The sequence below is a fragment of the Stigmatopora argus genome, chromosome 4, assembly GCF_051989625.1.
Source record: "Stigmatopora argus isolate UIUO_Sarg chromosome 4, RoL_Sarg_1.0, whole genome shotgun sequence".
Classification (NCBI taxonomy): Eukaryota; Metazoa; Chordata; class Actinopteri; order Syngnathiformes; family Syngnathidae; genus Stigmatopora; species Stigmatopora argus.
Window position 1 is genome coordinate 16896552 of NC_135390.1, and position 27719 is coordinate 16924270.

At 40.9% G+C, this 27719-nt stretch overlaps 1 protein-coding gene across 4 annotated transcripts in view; it reads left to right on the forward strand.

Annotated features, from left to right (window-relative positions):
• The window catches only part of dgkb (diacylglycerol kinase, beta), a 49366-nt gene extending 21854 nt beyond the window's left edge, over positions 1–27512 (forward strand). For all 4 annotated transcript variants that reach the window (XM_077598643.1, XM_077598644.1, XM_077598645.1 and 1 more), the window contains 7 exons: positions 1282–1442; positions 7611–7675; positions 18570–18660; positions 19703–19901; positions 23322–23442; positions 23594–23654; positions 26257–27512. In XM_077598643.1, the coding sequence (XP_077454769.1) occupies positions 1282–1442; positions 7611–7675; positions 18570–18660; positions 19703–19901; positions 23322–23442; positions 23594–23654; positions 26257–26364 (806 nt within the window). In that variant the 3' untranslated portion in view covers positions 26365–27512. The remainder of the gene's footprint in view (positions 1–1281; positions 1443–7610; positions 7676–18569; positions 18661–19702; positions 19902–23321; positions 23443–23593; positions 23655–26256) is intronic.
• Positions 27513–27719: the final 207 nt, after the last annotated feature.

The window sequence follows — 27719 nt, forward strand, 5'->3', positions numbered from 1 at the left end:
CTCGGCCAATTGCTCCCCTTATTAATGATAGCAATTCCCCGTATTAAGCAATAATAAACCGTACAAACACAACGTGGCACATATTTACTCACATAGGGTGGGCTTTAATGTCTATGATTTTCCCCAAAGTGGACAGGATGCCATCAGCCTTTTGTATGCACTAAATTCAAGATTCTGTAGATTTCACTGTATGACGCTGACAGTTTGACTGTCTGGGTACATTGCTTGCTGACGCATTATATTTATATAGTGAAAAGGCGGACGAGTGAAAGGGGAATGTGCGGGCGGATATCATTCTAAAGTATGACAATATTAGCAGTCGGCAATAACTTTTTCGTCTGATACCAGTGACCGAAACAATAAGGATTAGAGCCGAAATTAGTAAAAAGAGATCGGTTTTACAAAAAACATACTTTTTGAAATTTTGTTTTTCCCGTACAAAAGTTGTTATACGGTGATAGATCTGTAAAAACAGCTTCAAGAGCAAGTTAAGAAAGAGTGAGATCAGTTTAATAGGAAATAGGTTTATTACCAGACTGCAGGATGGGGAGAGAGCTCGACCAGCTGTGAACCGCTCACAGTCTGTTGTCCTTGCAACTCTCTCTCCGAATGAACAGTGGGTCAGTCTTTATATAGGAAAACAGGGTATAGTATAGTTTCTATGACAATGACCAAACTTTGAGCAAAGTCTGATTAATCGCTGTCAAGTTTCTATGATTACGATGTTTCTATACGTACAAAAACTGATACAATATGAACAAGCAATTGCCAAGCGACTTTGTCATTTTATCTTAATGTTATCTTACATACGGCTTACACAATTTGAAATGATAAAAAAACCTATCCAATCACAAAGAAAAGGCCAGAACAAGAAAGGAAACTGAACAAGAGAAAACAACCCTAACGTATTGATTTTGGAAAATAATCGTCAAAATGTGCTCTCGTGAGTCAATTATGCGATAGTTACCAAAAACAATTTGAGGTCAACTCCAAGATCTGAGTGTATTTTGTCGATCAAGCATGGCCAAAATGTGCTGGTTTTGGCTAACTTATTTTTGTACATGTTGTCATGATGTTGACCTACTCCATAATTTCCATAAGGATCACCTAAAATACAATGTACATATCAAGTTTAAAAATCGTGCTCATCGAGATTGACCTTTATGAGAGAATTCATGATTTTTTATTTGTAATAACAGACCGTAGTCACCTATGCAGAAATCTTTACATAATCCTTTTGGAAGCGTTAACTGCTACTCCATTCTTCGATGTCTTTTGAAGGCTACGAGGGCGAGAGCCTGCTCAAGATCTTGCGTGACATTGAAAACAGCAACGAGGTGATGCTAGACCGTTGGAAGATTGACGTCACGGCCAACGACAAGGACGAGCGCGGCGACCCGGTGCCCTACAGCATTGTCAACAACTACTTCTCCATCGGAGTGGTGAGTCGGAAACCCAGACGCCATCTTGTTGGTGATTTGTTGCTTCCATCACAACATCAAATTATGGCCAGATGTCAGTGTTAGGCAAAATTAAATGCAATTTATGGTGGGATTTTTTTTTTACATTGCAATTAGCCCACAGGGTGCATTCATTGAGGGTTGATATCATTTACCACAATTATTACAAATGATCAAAGATTCGTAGGTAATACAAATCCAGCGCTAATTGGGCTTTGGTCATTATGGACAAATATCGCAAGGAAATATGGTCGTTGACATTTGCTGGCAAAAGTGTAATGTGAATTGTATATCAGGTACAAAGTCAGAGCAGGAGTATTAGAAAAAAGATCGAAAGAAGCCGTGGAAGGAAGACACGGGAAGTCGGCCATTTTGGGGTCAATTCGGCTATTTCTGGGGGTTTGGTGAAATTTTACAGTCCCATGACATATTGTGTTTGTTGTTATTGAATCATATTCATTACAGGGGATGGAGCATACTAAACTGTGCTTTATTTACTTATTTTGGTTTTTTTGGGTTGTTACATATGGGTGAAGCATGGCTGCAAAGTTTGATGGAATTTTGGAAAAAATTCAACCCCAGAAGCCATTTGGAAAATGACATTTTGTAGACTTGCTTATCAGACCCATGAAGATTAACAAACCCTAAACAACATTGTAAATCTTCCATTTTGGTTGTTTTTACAGTCAACAGCTTTTTTTTCAATTTGAATTTTCGGATAGTGGGAACAATCATTGTGGATAATATGAAATTTGCTCTCTATCTCAAAAATGGTAGGCCCACAAAAAAACCTGCTCGACAAGATGCAGAAGGTCATTTTGGTTTAAAGTTGCCATTTCCAAAACTCCTTGAAAAACTAAACCTGCGCAGAATATTACATCCCCAAATCAATCACCATCTGTTTGCATTACGCATATAATGCTACAAATGCTAATTATTTGTTCCGGTATACGATTTGGCAGATACAGTCATTATGAAATGCGAAGGATTAGCTAGTGGGCATGATGATAACAAATGAAGTTGTTTTGGGGGGGATTAAGACTTTGAGCTCTCTATAGATTTGAGTGTCATTTCATATTTTCTGACACATTTTACATCACTTTCCACTGTAAAGATTACGCGACAAGTCAAGCTAATAATTACCTCAGAGATTATGCTGATGAGGAGTAGATTGTTTCTATAATGACACGGCCCTAAATCAAAAGATCAGCAGTCGCTAGTGCTAACTATGTACTGTAGGATGATGACTTTATAGAAAAGTTACTCTGTAAATTCAAGGGCGTTTCAGGGATTGTTTTTTTTCTTCACTAAATACTTAACACATTTTCTAAATAAGCATCCAGCCTTTTAAAAGCATTTTTACAACTAAATATAAAAGCTGTTGTTTTTGTCTGAAAAAAGAACATTGCCAAATGAGCTCACTGGGGTGTCCAAACTCGCTTTGATAGGCTTTGATATCAGTCATTGAATATGGCCTGCACAAAAAGCCTAAATTCAGCCTATCTTGCACTTCTTAGTTTTAACACTAGTTGGAAGTAGTCATTTCAAGTGTCTCTCAATTAGCTTAGAAGTCAAAACCTGTCAAGCTTAGCTTTTGATCGCTGCCAGCCTCCCAGTCGAAATGGATTGGGCGTTTATCGCCGTCAATGGCAGCAAATGACTTAATACGTAAACATACCTGTCAACGTGTGCGTTTTTCCCGTACTTTATACATTTTTTGATCATTTTGAATTGTGTACGCCGTAAAACAACTTTTGTATGGGATTTTTTGTTTTTGTTTTTCAGTATCTTTTTTGTGAACCGAACTCGTTTTAGCCATTTCGGCTCTAATCCGGATCGTCACGGTCACTGGTCGCAGACAAAACGTCATCGCCGACTGCTAATATTGGCATGCTTTAAGAATACTATGCACACGCACATTCCCCTTTCACACTTCCGTCCTTTTCACTATATAAATATAGCACGTCAGCTAGCAATGTACCCAGACAGTCAAGCTGTCAGCGTCATCCAGTGACATCTACAGAATCTTAAATTTTAATGCAACAACTGATTGGGCACCCCCTCCACTTTGGAGAAAATTTTACACTTTTAGGTGTGCCCTTTGTTAGTAAAAAATATGTGCCGCGGTGCATGTGTAATTTTTTATCGCTTAATAAGGGGTATTGCAATCGTTAATAAGGGGAGCAATTGGCAGGTATGCGTAAAATTCTTTTTAGAATCCAATATTTAGAAAAAAAATGTTTTTACTAAATTTCGATTGTCTACATGACAAATAAAAGTAGAATTCCTTTTTTTGTGGCCCTCAGAGAGAAAAAAAAGTTTGGACATCCCTGCACTAAAAAGACTGTTGTGTCTTTCTACACACGTGCATTAAAAAAGACATTTTTTTTTCTACCCCCAAATTCAACATGACATGTAATGATCTCAATCAAGCCTGAGAGACAGAACTAATCAGGGTGTGCTCTTCGCTAGCATAATGCAGTCAGTCGGCATAATGACCGTGCCACGTTCCTGTCGGCGGACATTACTCTCCGACATGAAAGCGCCACAGCCTCGCTCCTAATTGGACTAAACTTTGAGCTATGAGAGGACATTACACATGTCCCGCATTAATTCGCCTGCCACGTTTTTACATTGGTAATTATTTGACCGTGGTAGCCGCAGACTAAGAGGGAGATCAGGTGGCTCCTGGGATATTTTAGTTCCTGGTACACTTGTCTCCATTTACTAGATTTTGAGTTACATGTACTTATGTTTGTTTTCACACTTGTTTTGCGATCAACTTTTTTTTCTTCCTAGTATTAAAGTCGGACAATCACCTCAGGGGACACTGTGGTCCTTTGATAGATTGGACTTTGCTGAGCCTCAAACCATAGTTTGTTTCTTTGTAAAATAAACACAAAAAGCGTTTAAAAAAATAGTTTTAATCCCATTTTGCTGTTGGCCAGAATGAGTTGCTACTGGGGTTTGTCATAGGTGGACGGCTGGCTTCTTCTTCGCGCACTGCGTCCTCTTCCGTTAAGTTTCATTAATATGACGAGCAGCGTTGTAGTGTGTGTGTCCGTCCGCCGCCCCAATAAATTCAATGGTTTTATAGGAAAATGGTAAATACGCGTTGTGTAAGAAATCGGTACGATACGAAGAATTTCAATACAGTCATACTTTGAGATAAGAACTTAAGGCGTTCCGGGATTGAGCTCGTATGTCGATTTACTCGTATCTCAAATCAATGTTTCCCATAGAAATGAACTAAATACGTTCAAAACTTAATTCGTTCCCACCTTCTGAAAAAACACCAAAAAACAGGATATTACAATTGAAAAACATTTTTTCTTGGTTGTAATTCAACATCTACTAACAGAGTAACAAATAACTAGTGGTTATGATGTTTAATACTAAAATGAAACATTGTTCAGTACAACGCGGAGGGAGAGAGAGACTTGACGGATGCGCTCGTAACATAACAAACTTTAAATTTAACTTAAAAGAACTTAGATTCCTATCCACACACACATTAAAAAAGTCTTAATCTTACATTACACTAAATTTAAACCTTCTTGTGCAATATCCAAGGTAAAGAGGTTCATGTATTCCACCGCGGCTTTTGAGGCCAACTTCCTGCTTCTCCATACATATGTATTATTTTTTGCTTAATATCGATTGTCATCATACGACTTTTCTTCGCACTACCCTTCATTGCACTGGCTTGCTTTGCACCCATTGTGTTTCCCTTAATTCTGCACTGGCTAATGCAAAAAAACGGAAAAAATGCAATGCTCCACCCAGGGAGATGCGGCGAGAAAGAAATCATAAGCAGCCTCTCGTGTCTCGGCTGTCTGCTTGCATCTCAAAATTTGTCTCGTATCTCAAGGCAAATATTTGCTCGGAATTTTACTCTTATTTCAAATTCCTCGTATGTTGGGGCACTCGTATGTCAAGGTATTAATGTATAAGCCACTATTTTTTTCTTCTTCGTTTGACTAAACAATTGATTGGAGTGAGCACAATGAAGGAAATGGTGCAGTTGGTAAGTAGCCTATTTTGTTGTTTAAATTCCAACATTTTACTGAACACTGCTTTGACCAAGTAACACATGTGGCCAATGAATTGAGTTGTTTTTTTCGGATAACCTGCATTAAAATATACCGGTGTTAGACGGTTACTAGCTGCCATAGTTAACAACAAGGCTTTAGCCAGCGTTGCCAAAAGTTCACCAGTAAAAAAATCCCACCTCTAATTTTAGATGATTATCTTTTTACTGTCTACTTAAAAAGATTGTAGGATTAATTTCCGACTAAATTTTTCATGTGGTCCAAACACAATAGACCAAGTTTCTCATCCCCGCATCAAAAAGTTTCCTCCGCAAACGGCCGCCGTCATCCGCGACCGAGCAGCTTGACCTCTTTAAGTCGCCGCTGTGAAGCTTTTGGTGTTGCTTGTCAACAGCCCAACTCAAAAGGGAGACAACTAACTAGCTAACTAACTCCCTCCCGGCTCACGGCTCTTGTACTGTTTGTTAGAGAATCAAGTTTTCTCAGATACGTCCATCATCTCACCTGGCCGTCTGCAGGGGATCAGCCAAAACACTTCTTTTGGTCTTCTTCAGGAGACATCAAGAAGAAGGGAAAGGGGGAGCCATTGATTTTTTTTTTCCTTTCCTTGTTGTTTGCCTTCCTCTTTTGGCTTCAGCTACATTTGCGCGCTAGCAGGGGGTCCTCCTTGTTTTTCAGTACTGCCACTCAAAAAGGGGGTGGATCAAAACGCATTGTTGGAAGGAGGCGAGGGAGGAACAAGTCTCGGAAAAAAATAACTAAAAGTTTGCGATCACTGGCTTTCCGTATCGCTCCAAATTGTTTATCGAGCCAGACAACTTTGCTGAGTTCAGCCTTTTTTTTTCATCCCCCAAAGGCCTTGCCAGCATTTTGTGACTGATACTTAGAAGTGTGAATTAAAGGAAATGCTGCTTGATTACTTGAAGCTTCATCGCGCCCCTCTATCTTTACATTAAACACCTTATTTGTTCCAAAAACACAGTGTGAATAGCAAACAACTAGCGCTACTCGATAGTGCGTCACCCAAGCAAAACATTTACCGTATTTTTTCGCATATACAGTAATCCCACGAATATTGCGGTTTCAACTATTGCGGCTTCACTACATCAGATTTTTTTTCTGGGGGATTTTTTTGTAAATTCATAAAAATGTGAAAATCCACGCTGAAACTCGCAAGCGGAGGCCTCTCCCCTGTCCTCCGCTTGCTACTAGGACTCAGCACTGAAGTAAAAAAAAATCAATAAAAAAAAATTAAAAAATCAATAGGGGTGACCCTACTTTGCGTTTTTTCGTTTATCGCGGCCTTGTCTGGTCTACATTAACCGCGATAATCGAGGGATTACTGTACACCGTATTTGTCGCTCAAAAAATGATTAGTGAATCGACGCTACTTCTTATATGCGCACAAATTAGACTTGACATGCACGAAACCGCAAGGTGACAAAGACAAAACGCCATTACGCAAGAAAATGCGGCCTTGTGTTCATCAAAAACTGCTGGGATTTTTAACAATCGTTTCACTGTAAGCTCAAAAGTCATGACTCGTGTCAAATTCGGGAGACTATGTGATGTAGAATTTAATCTAAACTAGAAAGCAAACTTTTTTCTTCCTCATTTGGGATGCCCAAATAGTCAGAGGAGACGGCAAAGTGTTAGCATGCCTGTTAAGCGTCAGTGTTAAGTCACGCTTCTCTAACATGTGCTACTTTAGGTAACGTTCACACTTCTCTTATGACCGGGGGGGCGCCGAAGAGGGTGTAAAGGCGGTCAAGAGTGTCAGAGCAATCGAGAGGAGTTTGCTTTTCCCACGGCGTCCGCACCATCCTGACGCCACCGTTCATTAGCAGCGCCGCACGTTTGCTTAATTCGCCGCAACCGCGCCGAAAGCTGCGACGCCGGGCCGCTCCTCATGCCAAGGTGTAAGCACACGGCGTGTGGCGCTCTTAATAAGTTCGAATTCGACTTGAATTTCACAATGATGAGCTTTCCGATCACACAATCGTTTCAATATGTTGCATTTTTTTTGTCCTGCAGTCGTTTTGTGTTATGTTTTGAAAATGAAGAGCTTCTCAATGAAAGATTTTCGTTGTCTTTGCAGGATGCCTCCATTGCACATCGCTTCCATGTGATGAGAGAGAAGCACCCAGAGAAATTTAACAGCAGGTAGGTTAAATGAGCCTTTAAAATTTCTATTTTTATATTCTTTGATGTGATTACCGTGTTTTCTCTCACATACGCTGCATTTGTCGTTAAAAAAATGATGACTGAATCGAGGGTACAACTTATGTGTATCAATTAGACTTGGCATACACGAAACGCCATTACACATTTGTACTCTATTACAAACATGAATATGGCGGTGAAAATTGTGAATCAGGGGGCGGCTTATACGCGAGAAATTGTAAAATTCTGCAATTTTAAGGGTACGGCTTATATGAGGAGGCGGCTAATACGCGAGAAATTGTAAAATTCAACGATTTTAAGGCAATTTTAAGGGTGCGCTTTATACATGAAGGCGGCTAATATACGAGAAAATATGCTACTGTATTTTCCTCGACTTTCTTTGTTCCTTTTTTGACCTTGCGTTTAAATTATGGATTTTAAAGGGCTAACTTGCATCGTGCTAGCTTGTTAGAACATTGGGCTTCATTTATCTAAGCATCTTGTAACGTTGCCACTTAAACCTCCTAAGACCCAACTAATATATTTATAATATGTAATATTTCGTAGTATTTAACTCGTAATGAAAGACATAGCAATTCATGTAAACTGTAATTATACATTTTCAAGCAGAAATGACAAAAATGTTGAGTTCTGTTTTTCTCAACTGGTGGCCAAATGACATAAACGGCAAAAGTACGTCGTTTTAAATACAAGTAGGCGGAGCCTGTCCGAACGGAACATCATTAAGCCAGCGGCTCGTCTACCCGCCGTTTAGCGTCCGGGCCTATGACGAATGGACGCTCCTCATATTTAGCCTTTGTGATGAGCTGCGGGAGACGTGTTCACCTTTCGCATGCGGACAAATGTGGCATCTCCACTATGTTTCCATCAATATTTAACGTCTGCCCATACATCTCCACTAGCGCCGGGGAGTCATCCAGGCCCTAATTGAATTGGCTTGGCTAGTTTGACATGGCGGATCAGTCAGAGCGATGACACGCCGCCTCCTAATAATCCCATTTGCGCTCGTTAACATATGTTAGCCTGATCACGGTCCGCCATTTAGCCACGCCACATCCTCCTGACGCACATGGAGGCCTAATGTGAAGTCAACGTTCCTGTCAAATGGCATTTTGGTTGCTTTTGGAGAAAATATGGTGGACGTTCATGCTTTTTTATGCTATTAAAATCTTTACTCATTGGCTGCAATGATAGTGATAGACATTCACTAAAATTGAACTTGATTTTTTTTTCAACATGGTTAAAAAAACTTTTTTTTTAACAACGCTTAAAAACATTTTTTTTAATAAAATTGAATAAAAAGACTAATCAGCTTTCAATTTTAAGAACTGCATTATTTTGCTGTTTCTCAGTCGCTGACAGCAATAGATGTCCAATTTTTTCAACTGGAATGAATTGCAATCATCATTCCCTTATTTCATTTTTTTAATGTACTAAAATATGTAGCTTTCTATTTTACAATGCAATTTTTGAAGAATGTTAAACAAAATGGCGGGGGAAACAAAATGAATCAACAAATTCTTTTAATTGAACTGAAGTTTTCCCTTTATTTTAATTTTTGTAAATATATATTTTTTCAATTAAATAGAATATACTTTTTTTAATTTATTTTTTCAAAAATACTCCTTAGCAAAATCCTTTACTCATGCACTCCCATTGATGCCCATTACACGTCCAATCCCCTTTGGACTGGGAGGGTCGGAAGCATTCATTCCAGCCCTATCGATCAACAAATTATTTAATCAGTGACAAAAATGTTGTTGGTACATGAAGATAAAGCTTTTATAAAACAAGTGCACGTTCCGCCTGCTGCGGCAACTGGCCGCAGTTTGCCACCAGACGCCATTTTTTTTTCCTAGCACGATGATAAGTCGCGCCGGGTCCAACGGTCACGAGCCCCGTGGATAAATCCAACAAAAATCTGGGCTACCTTGTGAAACTATCAGCATGCATTATTGAAGTGGCAAGGATAGTGTGTAATAGAGAGATCCTAAAGCCATTCGCCGGCTTGAATTATTAACAGGATTCAAATAACAGACAGAATCATTTTCTTAAAATACCTCAATCATTTTTCAAGGAAGCCTCGCAAAATGGCGAGGAAACAACGGAAGATACCTGGTGTTGACAGCCGATGACGTTAAAAAAAAAAGGCAAAACACCACACTTTTGCATGAAATATTGACTTTTTAAACCGGAGATGTTTGCCTTTTTAGCCCTTAACCCTTACGGAAACAGTGAACAGCTATTTATAAGTTGACCTTTAACCCTTTACAGACTTTTGTCCTTTAAAAGAAACATAAATATTAGGGATTATTGTTATTCTTAATCATCATATTTAAAAAAATATTTTAAACATAATGATTAAAAAATATATATGTATATATATTTATATATATAACATATATATACATATATATGTTTATATATGTGTATATATACTTTTTTATATATATATACAGTGGTACCTCGTCATACGACCGCTCGTCATACAAAATTCTCGTCTTGCGGCGGAAATTTCGATCGAATAATTCGCCCGTCATGCGATCAAAATTTCGTGATGCGACCAAGCCAGGTCTTTTTTGCATATCTTTCGTGTATAACAATATTTACGAGCACGGAATGATTAATTCAGACGAGTTTCTCCTAAAACCAGGAAAAGCACAACGCGCATGCGCGGGCAAAAAGGGGGCTTTCTGGGTAATGAAGTATACTCGTGCACACAACACCCATAGGCAATGGCAACCAAAAAAAACACTGAAAAAAATGCAACGCTCCGCCCAGTGCTCGTAGATATCAGTTACACACGAAAGAGATGCGGCAAAAAAGACAGTTGCGCTACAATGATAAACAGCCTCATGTCTTGGCCACCTGGCTTTCTCGTATCTCTAAATTTTTCTTGTATCTAGAGATAATTATTTGCTCGAAATTTTACTCGTATCTAGAAATAATTATTTGCTCGAAATTTTACTCGTATCTCGAAATGCTCGTATTTCGAGTTACCACTGTGTATGTGTATATATGTGTATGTATATATGTATATATATACATATATGTATATATGTGTGTATATATATGGGTATATGTGTATATATGTGTATATGTGTATATGTGTATATATGTGTATATATGTGTATATATGTGTATATATGTGTATATATGTGTATATATGTGTATATATATGTATATATATGTATATATATATGTATATATGTGTATATATGTATATATTTATATATATATATTTATATATGTGTATGTGTATGTATATATATATACATACATACATACACATATGTACATACACAGTGGTACCTATATATTTAAAAAAAACGTAACTTCAAATCATAACTAGTGTTAGTGTCACGATTTCAAAGAAACAACATCAACCCATCTTGAATTGCCCAACACAATTGCCTTAATTCTAAAGGCAGTAGATATCGGGTTGATGGAATGTGAGGGTCTCGCACCGCTAGCCACCGACCCCCTCCCCCTCCCTTGGCACCTCGTGTCCTATCCATCTTGTATATTTGCACCTTGGGGTGATTACCAGGGCCAAGGTGTGAAGATTTGACACTCGGCAGATAGATTCATTTACTACTGCCACTGCCGGACCTGGAGGTGATAATGAGGTCGAGGATTAAAAGCAGGCAATCAGCCGGCCCGTGACCGAGGCCGCTTCTTCTCCTTCGTTAAAAAAAGAAGAAAAAATAGAACCCCCCACGCCATCAGCCGGTGTTTTTTGCTGATCTCTCTCTCATGTAATTACGTGCTAATCTGTGACTCGGAGGGAGAAAGGAAGGATGGCGGGAGAATAAAGACATCGGCAGGTTTTGGAAAGTTTGGTCCTTCGGGCCGGTTCGAAGCGTCATTAGGAATTCATCGAGGCTTTTGTTTCTGCTTCGCTGTTGAACGTTAGCGCCGCTGACCGTCCGTTGCTACGGTGGTGCCACAAAATACGGGCACTTTGTTTGAGGTTTTTTTGTTGTTGTTTTAGGTCTGACAGCTGTTTTTTACTTGCTATTTGGTAGGGAAACCAAAACAATCCTCTATTTTGGCACAGCCTAATTTTTTTCTTAATTAGAATGAAGCTAGAGCAACAGCAGTTTTTTTTTTTGCAAATCAGTTGTGCAGATGCACATAAGGTTGCAAATTATATTAAATATTTTGTCTTAGGTATTTATATAATTAAATAACAATTGTTATTTAATGCGATGAATTGGTCAGTGAAGTTTGGTTGGGATTTTCTTGACATTTTTGCCATGACAGGTTTATTTTTTTGTTCTGCAAAGTCTGCAGTGCAAAATATACCATATATGTATTTTATATAAGTCTTTATGGATACTTTTTCATTAGCCTTAACGGCGTTAGACGTGCAATCAAATTTGAGCATTTGATTACTTCCAAGCTTCCCAGTGAAAATGGATTGGCTGTATGTCACCGTCAATGGCAGCCATTGAGTTAATACTTAAAAATAAATACATTTTAAGACCCTTACTTTAAGCCCTTCCGTTCTTCTGAAAATGTCATGATCTGGAACGACCTCAGATCACATGATCAAGGTGTAGTCATCCCGAGCCCAATTTATTTTGTTGAAATCCAGCAGTTTCAATAAGCACTTTTCTGGAAGCCCAATTTTCGGTTTCTTTCCTCTTGTTACGTTGCTGTGGACCGTAAAATCCTTTTTCCACTTAACAACAGTCTCCTACCCTGCAACACGCCAGGTGTTGAATTTCTAAGGTGTCATATAGCTGCAAACGCCATAGAAGATTCAGACCAAAAATTCGGCCAGATAACAATCGCCTTTAAAAAACAACAACATAACAGGCTGTGAGCAATTGTGGCAGCCCTAATTTTCATCGTACCTCGGATTCTGCTCAAGAAAAGACCGAAAAACCGATTGGCTGACTTCAGGAATCATTGAAATTTTTGGACTCAAGACCAAGACTGAGAAAAAGTCTTGATCAAGACCAAAAAGAGTTCCATGAGCAAAGCCCTACCTTCAAAATTTGTCCTCAACACCTGAAAACCTGTCGGTCTCTAGTGTCCATCTCTAATTGGAACCATGCCACCCCCCCAAAAATCCCCACCGACCAATCCCAGCCCACCCCCTAAAAACCGTCTGCTTCTTTCCCTCGGCCAAAATAAGCTCCAAACCGGTTGATTTCTTTCTGTCCTTGGCCGCACCTTGATGTCCTCTTGATATTTGGCCTTCTATTTAAGGTCTTCTGACATCTAACGGCCTCAGCGCGCCCCTCCCGGGACGCCCCGCCCTTAGCGGGGCCCCCGCGGACCCCCAGGCTCCGGCTGTGCTGTGTAACCATCCCGAGTTAACCTTTCCCGAAGGCGCAGGGAAGCCCGGGCATGCGGCGCTCTTTAGCATAATGAGCCATGTTCATCAAAGCGCCGCCGCGTGCTGGATGGGGCGACGCCACAATGTGTGCGTTTCTGTGCGCCGGTTGTTGGAAATGACACACGCGCGCACACACTCTGCCGCTCTCGGACCTCATTTGAGGATGAAATCGTTTATGCGACCAAAGTGTCATCTATAATTAATGAGCACTTGTGTGTAATTTAGAAGGAGCTCACCTGTGGCCCCCTGTCCCACAGCTCACACACGGACGCTTACACACTTAACCTCTCCTCAAGCCGCTTGACTCGGGCTCGGCCGGTTCCTCTGAACGGGAAGGGGCACCTCTTCGCCGTCCCAATTCAAATGGATTGGACGACTATTGAGTTTGGTGACATTTTGTACGGCAACACACTCGTAACATAACATAAACAAATTTTAATGAACTTGGATTACGATGCAGACACACTCAAAAATAAGTTGAATCTAACCTTACACTAAACTTAATTCTAATTTTGTTTTCAATTTTGATACATTTCTTCTCCCGGGTTGGCTCTATTTGCCCCGCCTCCACCCTGACTTACACATGTAACCTATCGAGGGTTGTTTGCTTTTGTCTTCCCTTCAAAATAGTCCCAAAATGATGCATACAAATGTCCTCACAATAGGAATATGCACGACGACTTGCCAACTTGCCCGGGAAGTAGTACTCTCGTATTAGCGAACAAGCTCCGCCATTCACACTGACTAAAGAGGGAAAAAAAACACGACAACGCTCCGCCTAGTGCTCTTAGAGTAGATATTGATGCTAAAGAAATTAGCAATTGCTTTAAAGATCATTTCCACTGGAGTACTTTTTTATAAAATGTGATTTTTGAACACTTTACTTCACGATAGCAGACCTTTGAATTTTTAGAGATTTTTGTGGAATGGTTAAAGATAAAATGGCCATTTCTAAGCTGTTGACCAAGTTTAATCATGCCTCTTACGTATTTCCTTTTGTCTTCACAAAGTCACCAAAAATTGGCATGCTACTTTTTCAAACAAAAGTCTACTTACGAAGCGGCTCAGGTCGTTCCTCAAACTGCCAAAGGCGAACCCGTGCGCTGCAGGCGGCGTGTTGCTAAAACACCACGACGCGATGCATTGATGCGGCGAGCCATCTTGGTTATGGCAATGGGATATTTATCACCTCTGATCAAGAAGAAATTAGTGCTAGAATAAGGTCGTAGATCACTATGGGCTAGATGAAGTGTCAGTGCTGCGGAAAAATCAATGGAAGCCATGTTGTGTAAAGTGCGCGGCAACGTGCCTTAGGGCGCCGATCGTCACCACGGCGTCTTCGGATGAGGGAGCAGCCAAGTGATATTCCAGAATAGGCTCTTCAAAATGGAGAACTCCATCTCTTTGTGTTGTTCTGAAGACAAAACCCTCTTAAAGTCAAAAAAGTACAGAGACAGAGACTTGACCACTGAAAATTTTCTACTTTTACTGATTGTTGCTTCAGTGACATTGATGATCTGATTCGCCAAATGTCCCGCAAAATCTTGTGAATGGACGGACTGTATCTGAATTAGTGTGATTGCTGAAAATCGGAGCTCCATGATTGGTTACTTCTGTATTTGATCGCATTACTCCACCTAGACCAGGGGTATAGGATTAAATGCTTTAATTTTTTTGACAAGGGTGACGCAAAACCAGATGTTTGGGTTTGTGTCATCAAGTACTTTGCTCTATTTCCTATCCACAATCACTTTCACCCCAAAACAGCGCCTTCCATGGCAGCCAATGAGTTAATAAGGAACCGTATAATGTCCTAAAGCAACAGGATGCCACCTAGAAATGCCCTAAACCAACTGGGGGTCTCCTGGAAATGCCCTAAACCAACAGCAAGTCACCTGGAAATGCCCCAAACCAAAAGCAAGTCACCTGGAAATGTCTTAAACCCACAAGAAGTTACCTGGAAATATCCTAAACCAACAGGAGGTCACCTTGAAATGCCCTAAACCAAAGGAGCTCACCTGGAAATGTCCTAGACCAACAGCAAGTCACCTGGAAATGTCCTAAACCAACAGCAAGTCACCTGGAAATGTCCTAAACCAACAGGAGGTCACCTGGAAATGTCCTAAACCAACAGGAGGTCACCTGGAAATGTCCTAAACCAACAGGAGGTCACCTGGAAATGTCCTAAACCAACAGGAGGTCACCTGGAAATGTCCTAAACCAACAGGAGGTCACCTGGAAATGTCCTAAACCAACAGGAGGTCACCTGGAAATGCCCCAAACCAACAGGAGGTCACCTGGAAATGCCCCAAACCAACAAGAAGTCACCAGGAAATGCAAGAAGCATCCTTGAAAGTCCCTCAAAATCAATAGCATATGATCTAAAAAAATTACGACTCGTACAGTGTTTGTAAGGTTTTTGGGGGGTTTGTAAGGGGAATCATAATCATTTATAAGGGCAGTTATCGGCAGAGGTTGTCAGGTATGCACTAGGAAAGTCCATATTTGGCTTTATAACCTCAGTTATCGGCAGAGGTTGACAGGTATGCAGTAGTGCGAATACGCCTTAAGGTCCACTGGACGAAACGGCGCTCTTGCTTATTTTGAACGGCGGTAATGAGAGTGGCGGTCATTAGCGTAGGAACAAGCCCACCGCCGGCCGTTGACGTCCTCGACGGATCTCGTGTTTGGCGTCAGTCGTCAAGGAGCAAATGACAATCCCATCCAGCTGCTAATTATCTAATGAACAGGGAAGCCGGGTGATTTGTTGCCATGGTGTTAGCTTGTTAGGTTAAGTGGTGCCAATCGACAAGACGACATGCTTGCTCCTCTTCTGCCGTTGCTTGTTTGTACATTTAAAAAACATGTCGATTTAAAAGAGGTGCTCAATAGGGGTCACATTGGAATAAAAATTCAAATTAATGCTATTTGAATGTCCTTGTTTAACATCTCAATAACGATGAGTTAATCTTAATAGTGCAAGAGCACATTTTCTGACCACACTTTATGCAATTTTTTTCTGGTGACCTGATTTTAAATTAAAATGTATTGGAAGTCCGTCATCGCTGGGGCTAAAATGTGAGTGTTAATATATATATTTTAATTTCTTGACTTTTGTTAGTTCTGTATTTTCTCGCATATACGCCGTATTTTTTGCAAAAAAATGATGACTGAATCGAGGGTACGGCTTATATGCTCACGTGACTTCCTTCTTGAATTTGTCTACGTGCACCCTTTAAGGAATGTGCAATCCACCAATCGATTCATACAGTATCTGAGAAATACCACGTGCGATGACTTTTCTTAAGATTTTCCCTTCAAAGTAGCACATTTGTACTCCCTATTTAAATCATGAATATGGCGGTGAAAATTGGGAATCGGGGGGCGGCTCATACGTGAAAAATTGTAAAATTCAACCATTTTAAGGGTACGGTGTATACTAATATGCGAGAAAATATGGTAGGTGAAATATGCAAAAAGCAGAGGTTCTGCATTTGATTTGGTCTTTTTGTTTGGGTTTTTATTTTCAAGATAACACAGTAACCTAATCATTGAATTATTATCAAACTTGAATATTGTTGTAATATGAAACGGAAGAAATGATTAGCCTGTTTATGTCGAATTTGCAGAATTTGTAATACGATGAAAGAAGAAACGGTCAAAGGTCACAGAGGTCAGAAATATGCTTTGGCTCTCTAGTTTATCTATTTTTCCTTTTTTTAAATTTATTTTTTCTCCTTTATATCATATTATGATTATTTCTCTTTCACTGTTATTTTGTCAATATTTTGATATGAAATTTTTATGTCACTTTTGATCATTTAAGGACCATTTAAAACTTTCTTTCACTCCCAGTTCAAATAAATAGGATGTCTTTTGCATCTATAGTGGTGATAAGTTCAAGAGACTCCAATTTTGTGGGTTTTTTCCTTTGACAAAATGTGCATGCAGTTTTAACGGGTAACTTTCAGTTGAAAATATTGGACATGACTTCTCGGTTCCTAAAATATGGGCGTAAACTTGTAGTAATAGTAGTAAGGCACCTGCCGCGTGGTCGATTTGCCCGCCAAATCCACAACCACCCTTTTGAATACGCTTCCCTTATTTGTTTACGGCCAAACGCGACGACTGCGGCGCCGATCGACCGCCAGATAGTAAATCAGCGGCGAGTGGATCTGATGAAAGGCCATCTATAAAATGGCTAAATGGTCCTGACAAAAGTCCTAATGAGACAATCAATAATTCAGTGATTGTTCCTCTGCTTATACTAATACGTCCCCCATGTTGGGGTCATTCTTTACAGGGTCCGCTTATGCGTGTCAGCATTGTTGTTGTTGTTTTTTTTTGGAGTGCGTCCTTCATGCCCCAAGATAAATGGCATTCTGCTCTTTTGGCGCCTCGGGGGAAGATGAAAACTTGCGTGTGGAATTAGAATTTCTACTCGGGATTAGTGCGGGTGCAGCCATCGATCGGACGGCGTTGGGGTTCCGCAAGGCTCGCTGTTTGGACCGCTGTTGTTTGGACTTGACGTAATTTTGCTGGGTTGGAGTGAAAGATTCTGCTTGATTGTTTTATCTGATGTAGTTTCATTTTTGTAGAGAAGAGAATTTAAATGTGAATGGACTCGGCAGTTTAACTAAAATCTAAACTTGGGCTTCCACTTCTATAGTTAGTCACAGTTTATAGTAATTTATGTTTGCTTTGGTCGTTAAAAAACAGTTTGTCAGGGGGGAAAATCAATTTGTGTTGCTTGGGCAATCTGGGTTTATCTAAAAATTGAGGCTATTTTCAAAATTCCACATTTTTCAACCTAGTCAATATTCATAAGCTATGCTACGGCTAATATAAAGGAGGAACATTTACTGCTAAATATGAAAGCATTATTCAGTTCAACAGAGAAATTTGAGATGTTTAACGAGTGAATTTTGCAACACTAAACATTTTAAGACGTCAATGCGACGAATGAAACTAGGAAATAGCACCAAAATAGCCATTTTATGGTGTAATGCGTTCATTTCTTACCCTATGAAATGAGCACTAATTAATTGCAGATAAATTATTTGACATATTTGACACATCTTTTAGAACTAACTTGCCCGGAAGTGACTTTTTAAATGACTTATTTATGTTTTTACTGGGAAAAACGCACTTTGTGGGGTACCACCTCCAATTTCGTTATACACAGCTGTGTATAATGACAATAGAGGCTTTTGATTTGATATTGTAGTATTTCACACAAAAGCCCCACCACCTCCCGTGCTCTCATATACAGTTACGAGAGAGCATGGGCAGATGGTTAGGTCATTGATCCTCACCTCGTGGCTTTTTCCAACCCCATTCGTAGCCATCCCTCAATTTGTGACCAACGATGCGCATATTATTTTTCCGTCAAGATTAATAACTTGCATGTGGCGGCAATGTATTTCCTGTCCGGTCTTAAGGAAATCCCTTTTGGCAACAGATCCGCCTTTTATAGATACTGGCCCTTGTCACCAGATGGATTTCTTTCTCTTTCTCCTCTAGAACAAAGAACAAGCTGTGGTACTTTGAGTTCGGAACTTCTGAGACCTTCTCGGCCACGTGCAAGAAGCTGCATGATTTCCTGGAGGTGGAGGTGAGCCCCGGATGGACCAATATTATCATAATTCGTCGTTATTATCGTCATTTTGGCCGGATTTCCCGGGGACGATACAAAATTTCAACCATGTCTATTCTACGAATGGGCAAGGCGGAATTGGGAGATATTTTGTATGGGGAAAAACATGGCTGCAATGTTTTGACTAGGAAATTTCCACCACATCCACTAATGCAAAACTCTCATACATTTTTGTTTTTGTCATTAAGTATGGGTGAACCATGGTGGGCTAGTTTCAGGGCTCGCCTTACAAATCACCCATTTTGCATTTTAATATATTCATTTTTTTTCTCTGAACCGCCATATCCTCAACAAGGGTCGTGGGGGGTGCTGGAGCCTATCCCACCTGAACCGATGGCCAGCCAATCGAAGAGCACAAGGAGCTGGACAACCAGTCACAACCATATCTTGGGGGAATTTAGACTTTGTCAGCTAGCCTCTCTTTTCGGTATGTGGAAGGAAACCGGAGTACCCGGAGAAAACCCACGCAACTGACCTGGATACGAACCCAGGGCCCCAGAGTTGTGAGGCAGACGCCCAAACCACTCTGCCACCGGGCCACCATTATTTTTATTTTTTTGTGCGTGTATTTTTCAAATAGTTTATTCATTTCCCGCCATTGACGGGAATAGGCATTCAATCCTTTTGGGCAGGGACGGTTGGCAGCGGTCATTCCCTGCCGATCTCAATGGATGGCGTGTGATAAGAGTATGAATTATGAAATATCCGCCCCAAAAACAAGATTTTGCTCCTTTAAGGTATTAGGTCACTGGCCATTTTTCCATAAATAGCCGAAAATTAGACAAATTTCACTCCTCCGAAAACGTGTAAGCGAAGGGCCTTGTCACGTACTTCCCACTAGACTGGGTTGCCACACAAAGGTAATTAACCCTTTCCCGACCCCGTAGCATGCGTTAATGAAGTTGCGAGTCCCATTTTCCCTCTCAAAAGCGACTTATTAATTAGAAAAGCAAAATCACGGCAACTGTGCATCCGGTTTCGCTTGCTTCTCGCTCGACAGTGCGACGGCGTGACCCTGGACCTGAGCGCCGTCTCCCTGGAGGGCATCGCCATCCTCAACATTCCCAGCATGCACGGCGGCTCCAACCTGTGGGGCGAGAGCAAGAAGAGGCGGGGTCACCATCGCAAGGCAGCCAAGAAGGGGCCGGACAGGCGGACGCCGTTGACCGACCCCAAAGAGCTGATGTTTGCGGTTCAAGGTGAGAGCGCCGACGGCCTAACTTGGAAAAACCCAAACTTTTCCCCGGCGCATGAATATTTCAAGGGTGACAAGGCGAATCACGGCCAGCCGCTTTCGTTTTTCGCCACGCAGGGAAAACCGTGTCGCCGTTTGGAACTGTCACTTGCGTATTAATGGCGGGCGGCGGGCCAGCTGGGTTAATCGGAGTCGACTCCCCCGACTCCATTTACGTCAAAAGCAGGCCCGTCACGCGGGAATGTGTGAATGGGTGAAAAATGGAAAACTAAAATGGCCGCCTGGCTTTCCGTAATTGGAAATATCCAATCAAACGTTGAAATGTTGATATCGGGGGTAGGAAATCTATGGTTTGGGAGCCGTATGTGGCTCTTTTGATGGGTGTATATGGCTCTATGGTGATCTGTGTGGTAAAATATGGGAACTGCTGGTGCCTTTTTAATTATAATTTTTCTTCATTAGACGTCTGCATGCATACTCATTGATACTCATTGATTAATAAATGCACACATTTTCATGTATTTTTAGCCAGAGGGGGCGTAGTCGAGCATGGCGCACGTATCAAACTATTGGTGGTTTTTAGTGTGTGTGTGTGTGTGTGTGTGTGTGTGTATATATATGCGGGTGTGTGTGTGTGTTTGTCTGACCTTTCTGGAGCTGTTAAATCATCCTGCTGGTGACGCCAGGAGACAAGCCCCTCAGGTGGAAGGGAATGGCTGCGGAGTGAATTATTTACAATGAGAGTGAGTTCCCCCCTATGTGGGTAGGGTGGGTTGTTTGGGGACTTGATGCCCCGCGACAACCTCCGCGTGAGGCGCTCATTGGAGGGAGGACAGGTCGCCGCTGAAATCCTCCGCCATTGAGGTTAGCATTTGTCGGATTTGACGGGCCTGATGGCAGGATTGGGTTTTTGGAGACACTCACCAATTGGTGAACTTCCCTTTTTCCTTTTCGGGGGGTCTCCGTATATCCAGTCGTGACATTTATTTGATTGCAGTGGTTTTTGTAGCGTTTCTCAACTTGAAATGCTTTGTTTAACAACGAGAAAGTTAGTGCCAGCATTTTTGGTGTTTCATATTCTATTTTTTTTTTAAACGGAGTTGTTTTATGGCTTCTAAATTTTAACTAGTTGAGATTTCTGTTGGAGTATTTATTTTTTTGTTTGTTCTGCAATTGGCTGGCCACATATTCAGGGTGTCTCTAGTTAGCTGGGATAGGCTCCGGCACCCCCATGACGTTTTAAAATCTGCTTGACAGAAAACAGTTTGCAATACAGTACGTTTTGTGAACCAAAATAAGAATATACTTCCGGTTGCATCATTTGTTTTGTTTTTGCATTTTTTTTTCAAATGTCCAAAAAAAACGGTACCGGAGTCAACAAAAAAAATGGGAAAATCTGTACCGGTTATCTATACAACTTGCTACATAATTTAAAAAAAATGCTGCAATTGACAGCGATAGACATTTAATATTCACAGAGGATGTGCTGTGGTAGTTAGTAAAAATCGAAAATGAAACTGGCTTTGACAGAGAATAACATTTTAGTTCCATTGACCGAATCAGTGCAAGACCGTCCATGGCAGCCAGGGAATCCAACGCTCGATTAGTGGTAAATCGACAAAATAATTCCACGTTCAAGCACTTCTCCGTCCTCGCGTGCGAATCTAGCCGGCGGCTGTAAAAAGGATCCCTGGCTATCGTGACACCTGCGCCAAAGCGTTTGCACTCGGGTGAGAGAACGGGGGAGGGGGCGAGGCCCCGTGTCAGCCGTGTGTGTACACACGTGGCGACCCTGAAAAGCAGCTCGCTCACAGCCCCAGATAGAGAGCGACGCCTGTCCATCACCATGGTGACGGCGCCACGACAACAACGACAGAGGCCACGGAAAAGCGGACGCGACAGGTTGGCGTCCTGGCACGCACCCCCCTCCCAAAAAAAGGAGGACTCTGACTTTCAATTAATGTGAACGCGCTCCCGACAGCTCCTTAATTCGAGGAGGGAAGCGTCAGCGGCTGAAGCAGATGGGGCCCCGCGTGACACCCAGCTCCCGACAGGGCCAAAATCAATACACATCAGTGCAAATTAATAATGATATGATCACAAGATTGCCTGGCATTGCCTGGCATTGCCGGTGCAATCTAATTAATTGACGCGCTGCTGTTCTTAAGTCACCGCTTACGTGTTTCCGATGCAGATGCGGAGAATTTTCTTCTTTGGCATCTGACTTTCTCATAGGGCTGAGTCTAATGGCCTAGCGATGAAACGGCCGACCAAAAATTAAAAAAATGATATGCTTTAAGGTTTAGTTTCATTTGTTTCAAAATCAAGTAATGGGTGTTTCTTTGTTAGATAAAGTAAAAAATGTCTGTCTTGGTGTCTTGGATTAAGAAATATTGTCTCCCTAATTGTGCTGTTAGCCCCTAAATGTAAGGTTACACAAAGTCTAGAGCAAGGGTGTCGGACTCGGGTTGGTTCGCGGGCCGCTTTAACGTCAACTTGATTTCACGTGGGCCGGATCATTTTAGATATAATATTTAGATTTTTTTATATAAATGATTAAAAGAACTGGATTAAAATCCCTGAATATTCAGTTTTTTATAGATCTAAAACAATGTTTATTTTAGCTTTTTAAAATATATTTTTAGATTTTACAAAATGATTTTTGAACTAAAAACAGATACAAATTGATTTCAAAATTACAATCATTGATTTAAAAGGGGGAAAATCAGGAAATTTAATATACATCTATACTCTTCATTTTAATTTGATCCTAAAACAAAGTCGGCACTCATGATTTACTTTCTTGGGCCACACAAAATGATGCGGTGGGCCAGATTTGGCCCCTGGGCCGCCACTTTGAAACCAGTGGTCCAAAGGATTCTAATGTCATAACAATAAACAATAAATAAATACAATAATTTGACCACTTTGGGGTGTAATGCTGATGAGAACGGGGCAAATTTGCACCACAAAAAGAAAAACAAAACTTGAAAATTACTTTTTAAATATTGAATTAAAAAAGGAAGGTATACATAATAAAAAAAATTAAAACAAAAAAATAACTGGCCACAAAGTTAATTTATTGGCCAAGGCTGCTTTCTCAATAATATACAAAAACAAGCATTTTTGTGCTACAACAGGCGGAGGTCTGTCCTCTACTCGCTACTTCATAACCTACATGCAACACAGGCACTAATAAGTTCAGGTGCTGTGTTGGCAAAGCTAACCTACAAAAGCATGCCCTCCATCAATTAATCAGTCCTGATAATAAAAATCGTCTCTAGAGGATCAAAAGATACCGACACGTGCTACATAGCTCAGAAGTTTCAAGATGATCGGTTCACATCTGACAGACGTGTAGGACTTTAAGCTCGTGTCCACAAGAACAACAACAGCCTGAATTGTGTCTTCTTGTGCGTTTCAGACCTGTCTGATCAGCTTCTGGAAGTGGTGGGCCTAGAGGGCGCTATGGAGATGGGGCAGATCTACACGGGCCTGAAGAGTGCCGGAAGACGCCTGGCGCAGTGCTCCTCCGTCACCATCAGGTTCCAAAATTTTCCCATATTATCACGTTTCTTGTCAGTAAACGTCCAATTTTGACTGGCCAATAGCTTCCAGCGCTCGCCGTTCCGACGGCTTGGTCGTCCAGTGAAACGTTTGTGTATTGGATTGACACATTTGATTGCTGACTTGCAGAACCAGTAAATCCCTCCCCATGCAGATTGATGGCGAACCTTGGATGCAGACTCCTTGTACTGTAAGTTACCCACACGTTTCTCGCCGTGAAATTACCGCGGACCTTCGCCCAAATCGGAAATTGTACGAACAATGTTGAGAAACGTATTTCCTAGTCAGCTAGGAAGGATCAATGCTCTCAAAAATGAGATTTTTATATTCATATTTAGCATTTAGTTGTTTAAAAAAATTGGGGGTATATTTCTCTTATTTTGTTTTTTTTCTGTTTAGTTTAATTCATTTTAATATTCCTATAAAATAGAATATTAATCCAAGGAATTTTAAATGAACTATTTTTTTTAGTTCTTGTCCAATAAATTGTACCTCTCATTTTTTTAAAATCTTGAGAATAACCATAATTTTACACACATTCCAAAAATTATTACGTTAGAACATATTTGCTGGTCAGCTACGGAGGATAAGATTTTATATTAGTATTTAGCATTTAGTTATTTACCCATTTTTTTTTAAATTATATTTCTCATATTTTATTTAGTTTTTTTCTGTTTAGTTTTCTCCATTTTAGTATTCACATAAAATTGAATAATAATCCAAGGAATTACATTTTTTTTAGTTCTTGTCCAATAAATTATACCTATTTTTTTTAATCTTGAGAATAACCATAATTTTACACACCCCAAAAATTATTACGTTAGAACATACATTGAATTGAAGTTAAGTGGAATTTTTCTGTTGTGAAAAATATATATATATTTTTTTTGTTTCACATATTGGTAAACTTGAGCGTACATTTAAGTCACAGACTATTAAGGTATTTAATTTTCTTATGAATCCTTGATTGGCTAGAAAGCTCTTGTTCAAATTTTAAAGTACAGTAATCCAGCAAATATCGCGGTTAATCTAGATCAGATAAAATTCCTCTCCGCTTGATATAAATCCCAAAAAACAGGTTAATGAGAATTTTAGTCCAAGTCCTCTACCTTCTTGTGGCCATAGGTCCATTGTCCACGATATTCGAGGGATCACCGTAGTTAACATCTTGGGGGGAGAATTATATTTTCTAATTCAATTTTTCCGACAAAATAAATTGCATCACGAAAAACCACGAAATGAGGATTTGCAAGCTACACTTGCTTTTTGATGACTTTTCCCAAACTGCTCCTCCCACTCCAACTTTTGTTCTCGAGTCAACTTTAAAGCGACTTGAACTTTTCAAGGTAATTCGATTTGGATGATAGGCAATTTGTGTTGCTCGTGTGGCAAAAGGGAACGAATAATTAGCCTCTATTAGTGCAATCACACATGAAAAGAGCGTAACATCTCGCAACCTGTTCATCAAAGCAAAAGAAAACATGTCAGACATCGCTCAGAAATGCAAATGATCTGACAGACACTCGTCAATATGTTTATTCATGCGCCATTTGCATACTCGTTGTTAATAATTAGCAGGCTAACGTCCCATTTGGACGCTGACGTCTTTTTTTTGCGCCGGCGTTTAACAACAAAACAAAAAGTGAAGTAGCCGGCGTGCAAATCGTCGAGGCGCGCTGGAGAGCCCTCGGCGGCGATGGAAACGGGCGCCACGCTCCAACCCTGAGAGGGCCGTCGTAATTAAAGACAAAATCAGCCCCGCGTTTCATTGTGAAAGGAGAAAACACTTGTTGGGAAACAGATGGGAGCAAATTGCATTTCGCCGAGCGCAGTTAGAAGGAAAAGTTGACGGATGGATGCCTGAGAGAGACCCGGATTTTGGGGAAAAGGCTCCTAAAATGGGATTTGCTTTCATTAACGTCGACACCATTGAAAAAGAGCCTCCTTTTAAAAGGAAAATCGTACAATGGCCGTCGGTCGGGCTGTGCTATAGAAAACTTTTGCCGTTTCCGTGCGCTGAAAATTCATTTTTTTTCGGACTATAAGAAAACACGTTCATTCATTCTTCGGAACCGCTTATCTTCACAAGGTTCGCGCGGGGGGCTGGAACTTATCCTAGCTAACTACGGTTACCAGGCGTTGAATTGGTGGCCGGCTAATCGCAGGGCACGAGGAGACAAACCGACAACCAATCATCGCTAGGGGCAATTTAGACTGTTTAACCAGCTAGCCTAGCCGGCATGTTTTTTGGGGGGGAGGGGGGAAGTGGGAGAAAACACGAGTACGTGGAGAACATGCAAACTCCATACAGTGAGGACCGACCCGGGATTGAACCCCCGACCCCAGAACTGTGAGGCCCATGCGCTAACCACCACCGGGCTGCCCTCAATTTGTCGACTATGACAAAATCAGTCCCACGTTTAATTGTGAAAGGAGAAAACACTTGTTGGGAAACAACACCACTTGGAGAACATGCAAACCCAATACATTGAGGACCGACCTGGGATTGAACCCCTGACCGCAGAACTGTGAGGCCTCATTCGCTAACCACTTAACCACCGGGCTGCCCTCGATTCGTTGACTATGAAAATGATATTTGGCGTAAAGTAGCCGAATTGCCAACGCCGAACGCATTCTCGCCGATTTCGGAATGGAATCGTTCCCAACTCATGCAGTCGACCTCGTCCGATTGGCTGAAAAACATCGGAGGACTTGAGTTGTTTGCCCGCAGTGCTTTTCGTGTTCGGAACTTGTCATTGTCGCTCAATACGGAATTGTGATCTTCTCCCCAGATCGAGATCGTCCACAAGAACCAAGCTCCCATGCTGATGGGACCTCAGCCCAGTCGAAGCTTCTTCTCGTCTTTGGTGCGGCGAAGGCGGGCGGAGAGCAAAGACTGACGCTTCCGAGTTCTTCTTCTGGTCAGAGCTCCGAAGCGCTGGATTCTCGCCGACCCGATTGGAGATGCGCCGAGATGGCGCCCCTGCTGGCTAGCTGCGTGAGCCGTAGCAAAAGTCTAGGTGATGCCAGGTGGGTGAGTGCGCCGATTGATTGGGTGGATTAGAAACTGGACTAAAATGCAGTTTGTTTATTTTATTTTATTTTATTGTTGTGCAATTCCACAGGAATGTTTTGTTATGCGTAATTAATTATTCATAGGTTGACTTAATTATTCATACACTGGTAGCTTGACTTGTTTTAAGTTATGAGTGAGCTCCAGATACGTCGCCGTTAGTAGAATCATTCGAAAAAGTTTAATCCGATTTATTCCTGAGTTGAAGAAAAATGTTTTTTTTCTTTTTATATCTTTTTATTTTATTTATTTTTATAGTTATTGGTCGTCCGTCTCTTCGTGCCCTGCGATTGGCAGGCCACCAATTCAGGGTTTCCCTGTAGTTGGCTGGGATAGCATCCTAGCTTTTTTTTGTAATCTAGTCTGTAAATTCATGCAATTTTGAATTTTTCTGTCTTTGACAATTGACTTGACGTAGCATGAAATTGAGTTAAGAGCTGGATCGTGGAACAAACTTAACTTCTAAGTCAAGGCACCACTGTATTTATTTATAATCTTATCATATCCCTGTTTTTGCGCAATTGACGTGATTTCTCGGCGATTGGTGGTCACCTCGCATGTGTTGCTTTTTCAAGCTCACTCCCGTTAGTCGTTCAAAATTGTTCTCGTATAAAAAAAAAATAGAAATGCATGACACTTTTTTACAGGAATGGACGACTTTGTTTAAACCTGATTTTCGTGTTTTGTACAAGTGGAAAAAGCAACCTGTGACTTTCCCGTGCAGATGTTTCAGTGAGGTAAAAAAAAATGCCTGCATTTTTGTGTTTGTTTTGGGGATTTTTGTTGAATTTATTCATACGTAAAAAAATAACAACGTGATTATTGTCACCTGTGCGTAATTTCGTTACCGGTCGATGATTTCTGCGTAGTTTGTACTGTTAAAAAGTGCAGTAAATTCTCCTATAATTGAAACAATGCCCACGCAAAAGATTTGTCAATGCAAATCCTGAAAAAGAAAAATAGATAAACACAAAATAATTGCGGTTCTTTCGCCTAACGGGCAGCGTAGGTTCGATTCCCACTCGGCTAAGGTGTGATTGGTCTATCTCTCTTTGCCCTATAACTAACTGGTGACCAATCCTGGGTGCAGTCCGCCTTTGAAAAGGATGAGCAGTGTTTAAAAAAGAATGGATAAAAACGGGGATAGTAGTATTAATTATCCTTGTCTGGGGCTGCTTTGCT